The sequence below is a fragment of the Mchenga conophoros genome, linkage group LG1 (genome assembly GCF_057382185.1).
Source record: "Mchenga conophoros isolate Kocher_MC1m ecotype Shallow Benthic linkage group LG1, M_conophoros_male_GT1.1, whole genome shotgun sequence".
Lineage (NCBI taxonomy): Eukaryota > Metazoa > Chordata > Actinopteri > Cichliformes > Cichlidae > Mchenga > Mchenga conophoros.
The window spans coordinates 12,651,948-12,660,279 of record NC_140526.1 but is presented as its reverse complement, the minus strand read 5'-3'; the positions used below and the strand labels follow the sequence as shown (position 1 = coordinate 12,660,279).

The 8,332-nt window shown below is 42.0% G+C and overlaps 1 protein-coding gene across 6 annotated transcripts in view; it reads right to left on the bottom strand.

The window, feature by feature from the left end:
• Positions 1-497: 497 nt before the first annotated feature.
• Positions 498-8,332, bottom strand: part of myo5aa (myosin VAa) — a 64,590-nt gene continuing 56,755 nt past the window's right edge. For all 6 annotated transcript variants that reach the window (XM_085263698.1, XM_085263832.1, XM_085263900.1 and 3 more), the window contains 9 exons: positions 7,907-8,000; positions 7,662-7,811; positions 7,346-7,500; positions 7,102-7,191; positions 6,638-6,788; positions 5,798-6,080; positions 5,549-5,723; positions 5,378-5,458; positions 498-4,343 (listed from right to left, as the gene is read on the bottom strand). In XM_085263698.1, coding sequence (XP_085119824.1) covers positions 4,191-4,343; positions 5,378-5,458; positions 5,549-5,723; positions 5,798-6,080; positions 6,638-6,788; positions 7,102-7,191; positions 7,346-7,500; positions 7,662-7,811; positions 7,907-8,000 — 1,332 coding nt within the window. In that variant the 3' untranslated portion in view covers positions 498-4,190. The remainder of the gene's footprint in view (positions 4,344-5,377; positions 5,459-5,548; positions 5,724-5,797; positions 6,081-6,637; positions 6,789-7,101; positions 7,192-7,345; positions 7,501-7,661; positions 7,812-7,906; positions 8,001-8,332) is intronic.

Below are 8,332 nucleotides of genomic sequence, written 5' to 3'. Positions count from 1 at the left end.
AAGATCTCAGTCCAGTAGAGCACTTTTTGGGAACCGATTTGCACCACGGGTCAGCTGACATCTGCAGTAAATTGTGTGTGATGATGTGATGCCATCATGTCGATATCAAACAAACTCTGAGGAACGTTTTCAGCAGCTTGTTGAAACGGTGCCACAGAGAATTAACACCAAGCCAAGTGGGTACTAGCGAGGTGTAACTAATGAAATCTGCTGTTCAGCAAAATATTGATTTGAGTTTAAGCATAATAAACATTTTTGTTCATCAAAAGCTCAGAAAGTACAGTACCCTCAACAGATTAAAGGCAATGACATCTAAATGAAATCAGGGAAACTGTGTGTAAACCTTCCAATTTTCAGGTTTTGTGCTTTACCTCAGAAATCAGACTGCTTCACCCCCCAAAAGAAAAAACAAAAATTCCACATCTTATTTTGTTTCATGATTACGTTTTCCTAAAACAACCCAAAACTCTCAAAAATAAGAAACACGGAAACCCAAACAGTGCGGAATTCTTTTATTTTACTTTTACAGATTTGACAATTTATTCCAAGTTTCTTAACAGTGAACACATTCACTAAGCACAGCTACCAGAAACTACAAACAGTCCAGTTTTTCCAAATGTACACATGGGATCGGAGAGGAAACATCTGGTACCGGCTTCAGCATGTTCACACCAGTACCTCAAGAGCTGGGGAGGGGATGTATCTCTTTTTAAGTTAGTTTTGAACATTTCTTTAAAACGGCACAATTTATGCTAGTGCTGATGAGAACAATGGTAATTTATAATGTCTGAGTCATATCATACAGCCGATTCTCTCTTTAGTATGGAAATGCAGAGTGAATGAATGACATATTTCTCCTGTTTGAGAGCCCAAGAGAAGCCCAGGGGAACAAGATGCTGCAGCAGCTCTGCTCAACTAAGAAAGTAACACGAACCACTGAATGAATGAAGATGCTTTTTGTTTTTACTCTGAAACTAGCTAATCCTTTGCAGTGTCCTCTGACTCTGAGCTTCATCTCTGACACCTGTGCCACACATCAACTTATAATGTTAACAAAGAGATGTTAGTCAGTCAGGACATTACCTAGAGGAAGGTCAACAGGCTGCACTTGTGTGAAAAGAACGGGGAAGTTTGATGGATTTCTTTTTACAGTCCATACCCATCTATCGTTTATCAGATTTCCTCTGCAGTGTTGAAAAAAAGTTCATTTTGATGTCTGTGACACCAACTGCAGGACCGAATGACACGCAATCAAAATAAAAAACACATTTCTATTCATTTTACAGTGAAAGAAAAAAAAAAATACTGCACTGACAGAACAAAACAATGCCATAATGTTCGTTGATCATGTGTGTAAGTCATTCAGATAGCAAGTGATTCAGATAAGGCTTGGTCTACAATGTGCAGCTAAAAATCATGATACACTTCAACGTTTTTAAACATTCATATAATTGATTAACTCCTTCAGTAACCATCTTTCTTACGACTACAAGATATGTTCTCTTTGCACACAACATACACTAAACCAACTACAAATCCAACCAATATAACAAAAACATGGTCCCAGGAAAGTGCAACACAAAATAGCTTTACATAATTACTCCACTTAAAATTAGAGTTTGGCATTCGTACGTCACCTTGATCGTTTTTTCCCCCCCCTCTGAATGTAAATTTTACATCCTTGAAAAGGTTTGAAAAATTTAAATCAAAACTGCAGAATCCAGTTCATGTGTGTAAGGAGAAAATATTCCATCAAAGTGAAATGTGTTTTTTGAAAGGGTAAGGTCACCGCGCAAAATAAGGTTCACATCAAGGCGAGAGGCAGCTTAATACTAACGGTACAACAAGAAGTAAACTAGAAGTGCCAAAAGACGAGGCAGCGAACAAAGGAAAAGCTGTTTTCACACACAAACTCTGAATAATGGCTGGTGAATCAGGTCACTGCATCCTTTTACTTCTTTTCCACTGTGCCCAGTCTAAACTGGTTTTATACATTTTCTCAAAAAGCACTTGTGCCCAACCCCAACCAGTGATGTCAGTGAATATAGGAGGGGCTATCACAAGAAACTGACCAATGACTGGCCTGATTTCTTCACATGGAAATGACCCAAAATCTGCTGGTAACACTGCATAATAACGGTTTCTCACACCTGCTGAAATGTGAGCTTATTCTCGGAACTGTTTTCACATCAGCACTGGTTCCAGTACTGCTGCCCACGTAAGTGGGAAAAGGGGATTTTGTTTAGGTGAGGATGCCACCTGGGTAATGTAGGAGGTTGGACATGATACACCCATTTAGCTCCTTTTTTTAACGTGAGCTGGCAGGTTAAATATATTAAATATCTCATGCAACTCTTCTCACAAATCCAGCAGATGCATGTGTGAAAACTACTTCAATCCCAACATGGGCAGATTACCAGACACTCGTCCGACACTTCACCTGTGCCTGGGTTTCTCTTCTTTAAAATCAAAAGCATGCACTTGGATTTTGCCAAACCCATGCAGTTTAAGTGGGGGCAGCAGGAGTAGCAGTGCATGCAAGCAAACAATCTGAGCTGAAAGAACATGTGCACCAACAACAAAATGACAAAAAACAAAACTTCTTTGTCACCCTTAACCCAGCTGTGAAACTGAGAAGAGGAATAAATGAACACATTCTGTTTTTCTGGTAATAAAAGTCCACGTTGGGACATGCTGAGTGAAGGTGGACGGGTAGGAGATGTAAGAGGAGTCGAACAGAGCTGTGTTTGTGAGAGGATGCAGCAGAGGGAATGTAAAGCTCAACAGATTTTTGCAGCCTTTTGCATCTATTCTGCTCAGTAATACATGGCTTTAGATTATCTTAAGAAAATAACAATACTGAACAAAGTAAATAATCACACAATGACAACAGTAAAACATTTTTATGGCTCTGAGCCAGAAGACAAGAAAAAAAAAAACAGTAAGCAGAGTGTAAGGTTGGTACTCATACAGTATGTGCTCATGTCAGTGTTTCCTGTGACGCTCGGCTTTGGTCACAGCTGTAAACGGTGCAGACTGTCGCAGGTTAAACCCTTTGCAGAGTTTGAACCTTAAACCTTCTCAATCTGTCCTCGCCTATAAAACCTGTGCTACACTTCATCTGCCAGACATGCAGGCTGAACATGACAAAAAAAATATCTCAAGGTTTAAGACGCGACCTAACAAATAATTATCTGTGCCGGCACTCATTAAAGATACTACATATTTACCTGATATTGACATAATAGCCAAGGAAGCAACTAAAACTGTCTCTAAGAAGCTGTTTGCCGTGGGAAAGAGTGCTCCCATCCTTCACTTCGGACACATTCGCTGCAAGGGGGAAGCTTCTAATCTTAAAAAGGGATGTAGCTATAAGTGCAATAAATAAAATACAGGATATATATTATTCATATTTATATAGATATTTATTTATGTATAAATAATATAGTACAGATGATGAATTTTGTCTTGGCTTGACGTGTTCAGAGAATAAAACGTACAAAGTGAAATCTGCTCAGTGGTCACCTCAACACGGGGTGGAGAGAGCGCTGACTTTTTCACCTCATCATTCAGCTGCCCTCACACAGGAGCTCAGAATTTACCCAACATGAGGGCGGACTGCTAGACTGACAAATCATAACTTGTTTTGAGGCTTCAGCTCCACCTGGTGGGCCTGCTCTCGTGTATCGAGACAATAACAACAACAACAACAACAACTATCTTAACGATTACTGGAAACGCAGATGAAGGATCGATGGCGAGTACTGGAGGCATTGATCTGGTCCTGTGGCTTCTCTAAGAGGCGGGCGTTTTGTACAAGCAGCGGATGATGCTCAGGGCTTACGGCCAGATTTAAACCAGCGGAAATAACCACATGTGTGCGTATCTGTGCGTTCGTGAAAGAGAGAAGGCGAGTGTGCGTCTGTACGTTCGGAGGATGAAAGTACTTTACAGATGTGACGTGTCTGCATTTTTCATGTATGTGCGTGCATGTCTGAGTTTAAACTAGAGAAACTGCAGAACCCTTTCACCCGTTTATTTAAACATGACTTCAAATCGTGTTAACGTGAGTGAAATTTGCGAGTGTTTGTGGTGTTTTAAATTTTTCGGGGAGACGGTGACTTGCAAATCCGACTGTGGCCACTAAGACAAATTCGCCGCAGGGCTCAGAGTGCTCTGGTGGGCTCGCATTAGACACGGGTGAGGAAGGCCAAGTTAAGCGAGCTGGGGATCTGGATGGTTTCCAGTGCGAGGCAAGAAGGGTTAAACGGGAAGGTGACGGGATAGATCATCTTCGTGTCCATCAACAGCTGGGGACTCTCACAGCGGTCCCGCAAGCGAGTCTGGAGAGAGAGATGATGGAAAAAGTTCATGTGCATTAAAAAAAAAGAAAAAAAAAGGTAGTAGACAGAAAATATATTAAGCCAGTCTGTTTGAAGACTCGACAAGTAAGAAAAGTTATCTTGGTGCAGAATCGATTGCATGAACTTTAGTTCGTAAATACCGATCAGTGCAGTGACTCAGATCTGAGAGGACCCTTGAGCTCAACATAGTGCCTATGGGAAGTGTCAGGGAACTGTACTTGTTATCAAATTTACAGCTCTCTTATTACAAGATAGCTACCACTAAAAAGTAACCTGTTACTTTAAAAATAAATTATATAAACACCGTCTTTGCAATTATCTATCCAGCTACTGTACATCGACTTTACTTCACTTCACAGTGAGTCGATCTTGGCAGCACCCCCTCCACCACATAAACAAGCGCATTCATTTCCATCAGAGCGACGGCTTTAGGCAAAGCCAAAGCTAGCAGTTGTGGTTTTGGAGCTGTAGCTACATATCATTCTCTTCCTCACCAGCATTGTTGCGAATGTAGTTTTAACTTGACGTTACTTCTGACATATTTCTCTCACATGACATATATTAGCACAAAGGAAACTGAATATAAAAGCCATCCCCATCCAATGCTGACCTTAACATGCACGCTGACACTGGATGCATTCATCTCTGCAGCTGTGTTGCTTGGCGTTTCAGTTACTCAAGCAGAACAGAAGTTTCTGTTTATCAGATGCCCAGAAACGCCAGAAAAATGCTGATGTTTTTCAAAGCAGCACACATTCATTGCCTTTACGGTACATGCACTAGTTAACAACAACAGGTGTCTCAAAGACCTCACAATATTAGTGACAAAACCCAAACAATCAGACAGTTTTCTACGAGTGACCGCTTTGAGGAAGAACTTCCTTTTAACAGGAAGATAACCCGGGCAGAGCCAGCCTCACTCAGCTGCAGCTTGCCTGGAACCAGAAAAAAAATGACCCCAAAACACTGAAGATAAAGCAGTATAGACTTGATTTAGCCAAAAAAGAAATTACCTGTATGGTTCGTATGAATGCGACTGACACTCTCTCCTCAAACTCGTTGACGGGGGTGTAGAGGTTCAGGACTTTTACGATCTGAAAGACATAAGACAGAAAAGTTAAAAACACAGAAAGAGAAAGGTTTTAGCTGAAGCTTTAGCTGATAATAATTTTAAAAATATTTACCTGAGCAGTGGTGAGAGCGTGGCACATGGAGCAGATGGCCTCTGCATCCTCGTCAGTCTTCTTCTTCACCTGCAGCAGCTGAGCGGCCTGGATCAGAGGCTCCAGCGTCTCTTTGGCTCCGCAGGTCATCAGACCTTTGTCTCTGAGCCACTCCTCCAGCTGACTCACATTGTACCTGCAAACACGCATGATGAGATAACGCATCCGGCCTCACTCTGGAGATCTTCTCTGAGCAGCGACACCTCATACCTGATCTGCATGCCTTTGCTCCAGGAGCACATGTCTTTGCGTAGCAGCAGGTTGTTGAGTGTGACAGCGCCGATGATGTAAAACTGCTGCTTCACCACCTGCTTGATGAGCTCAGGGTCGGTGCCGTGCTGGCACATGGTGGAGTGGAAGGCGTTGAGCTGACGCAGGATGGAGTCCAGGGTGTAGGTGCCCTCGTCGGCAATGCTTGACGTCCGTTTACGCAGACCCGTGGGCTTAACTCCCGACACGCCCTGAATGGTCTCGTGCTCCAACATGCCAGAGACTGAGGAAACACACGCACACAGGAGGTGTATAAGTACATGTGCTCTACCCGCTTGTTAAATGATGACCAACCGACCCTGATTATAAGTTCAACCCTCTCAGCATGTACTTACTTCTTTTGCATCGAGTCTTGTGAAAACTATATGTCAGCCCAACTACATCTCTGTAGCTAGCTGTGGGTGCCTGAACATTTTATGGCAACTTCCTAACTTCACCAACCATCTAAAATCTTACTATTTTTAAATCCTCGTCTATAATTACATTTATAGCAGTAAAATTATAGTATCACATGGATTTATTTCAGAAATTCCTCAGCTAGAATTTAGCATTTTTTCTTTATTTTGATAGCTTACAGTTATGGCTAACTCCTAACTGCACCTCGTAAATCCTCTTTTTCATGGATGCGCAACTGTAACATCAGTAAGAGCAGATACAGTGAGTACTTTGGACCATATTGAACTGTCAAAGGTGTCTTAAAGCTTGTTTGCATAAAAGAACCAAAGGAGCAGGAAATTACTTATCAAGTGACACACACACATCACATGTACAGGGACAAACCTATCATGGGCTGGAGGATGTTCTCCATGCATTTGATCAGCTGCTGGTAGATCTGGATGGCCAGGTCGCTGATCACTTGTCTGTACTCTGCGAGGTCGAAGTTGGACAGACAGTGCTCGTTCTGCCTCGACGTGTTGTGTTTCATGAATTGCTGAGACAAGCACAGAAAACAATGTGTCAGAGAAGGTGAACGATGTCAATATTAATCCACGACACAGTCGGTCAATACAAAAAACAAACAAACAATCAAAACAACAGCTTGTTACGTCAAGCTTTATATTTTTTGTCCTTTTGGTCATTTTTAACAGATTAGTATATAAAGGACTGTAACAGCAAGATAATAAAAGAGATTCCTTCTTTCCCGAATATCTAAATACAGTGATACCAGATGAACTGACTAGAAAAACCTTGTATGTACTGGAATGGGACATTTTCTGTGTTTTGTGTATTGTTGTTGGCCTCACTTCGTCTCCGCTGTACTGTTTCAAACAGTGCAGGAAGCGGCAGGTGTTGGCCAGCCAGAAAGAGACGGTCTCAAAATCATCTCCTCGTTTCTGATGAAGAAGAAAACATCAGCAGAAGTTTGTGTTCACTGCAGAACCTTTTTTAGTTATCTAACGCAAAAAAACATCCAAAAATGTAATTTAAGAACAAAGGAGCTGGAAACGCAAAATGTGAACTTCATTCAAATATTAAAAGCATACGTACCTTTAAGATCTTTTTAATGCTGTTGATGGTTGACGTGAGCAGAGTGCGGACCTTCTGGTCATCGTTGACGTAGTCTGCATGTCTCAGACACATGAACAGGATGTAGGCTGGCAGACCTGGGATCAGATTCACTGCTACACCACGAGGTTTTAGTTCTGGAGAGATGGAGGAGGGGTGAGTTTATTTGTAGATTTTATTTTGTGCAAACCGTGAATTGAGGCTTCAGTTTCCAGGGAGTTTCAGTAATTTCAGGACTCCTTTCCATCTACTTTAATGCTTTAGATAGTGGACTATATCATTAATTCTAAATTCTTACCCAGGATGAGGTTCTTAACCAGTTTCATTTCATCCTCCTTCTTGTACTCTAGCATTCCCTGGAAGTCTTTCTCCCTGCGAGGAATGTTGACAGGGTGGATCGGCTCATCCACCATCTGTCCCGGAGATGTCTGGCCTTCGGTTTGACCGGCTGGAAGAAGCATGGCATGTGACAGTCAGCTGACATGTGGTGGAAACGAGCATATATGAATAGAGATTTTCAGGCTTCGGTTTTTCTCGCTTTACCTCCCATCTCTCCAATCCTCTTGGAGTAAACTTTCAGCTGCTTCTTGAGCTTTCGGATTGTTCTGTCCTGCTTCTCTAGCTGCTCCATTAGATCCTAAAAACACAGCGAGGGACACAGAGGAGAGAACAGTGAGGACTAACAGACAGCATCATCAGACACAGACCGCTTTGCAATGTCGCCCTCCAGTGGCTACAAGGAGGAATCCTACTCTTCTGTTAGTGGCTTTGCAGTGGACATCAGCTCAAACACGGAAATCAAAAGGTTAGAAGATGAAGAGAAAAGAATTTAAAAACTTCCTTGGTGTGATTTATAAATCAACATTAGTGCTGCCGTACTGGTTTTTGTTTTGGGGTTTTTTTCAGAGGAAGATTGCAGGATTTTTTGGCTGTTAGGAAAAAGAAGAAGGCGCAGTGCTGCTCCGCTGT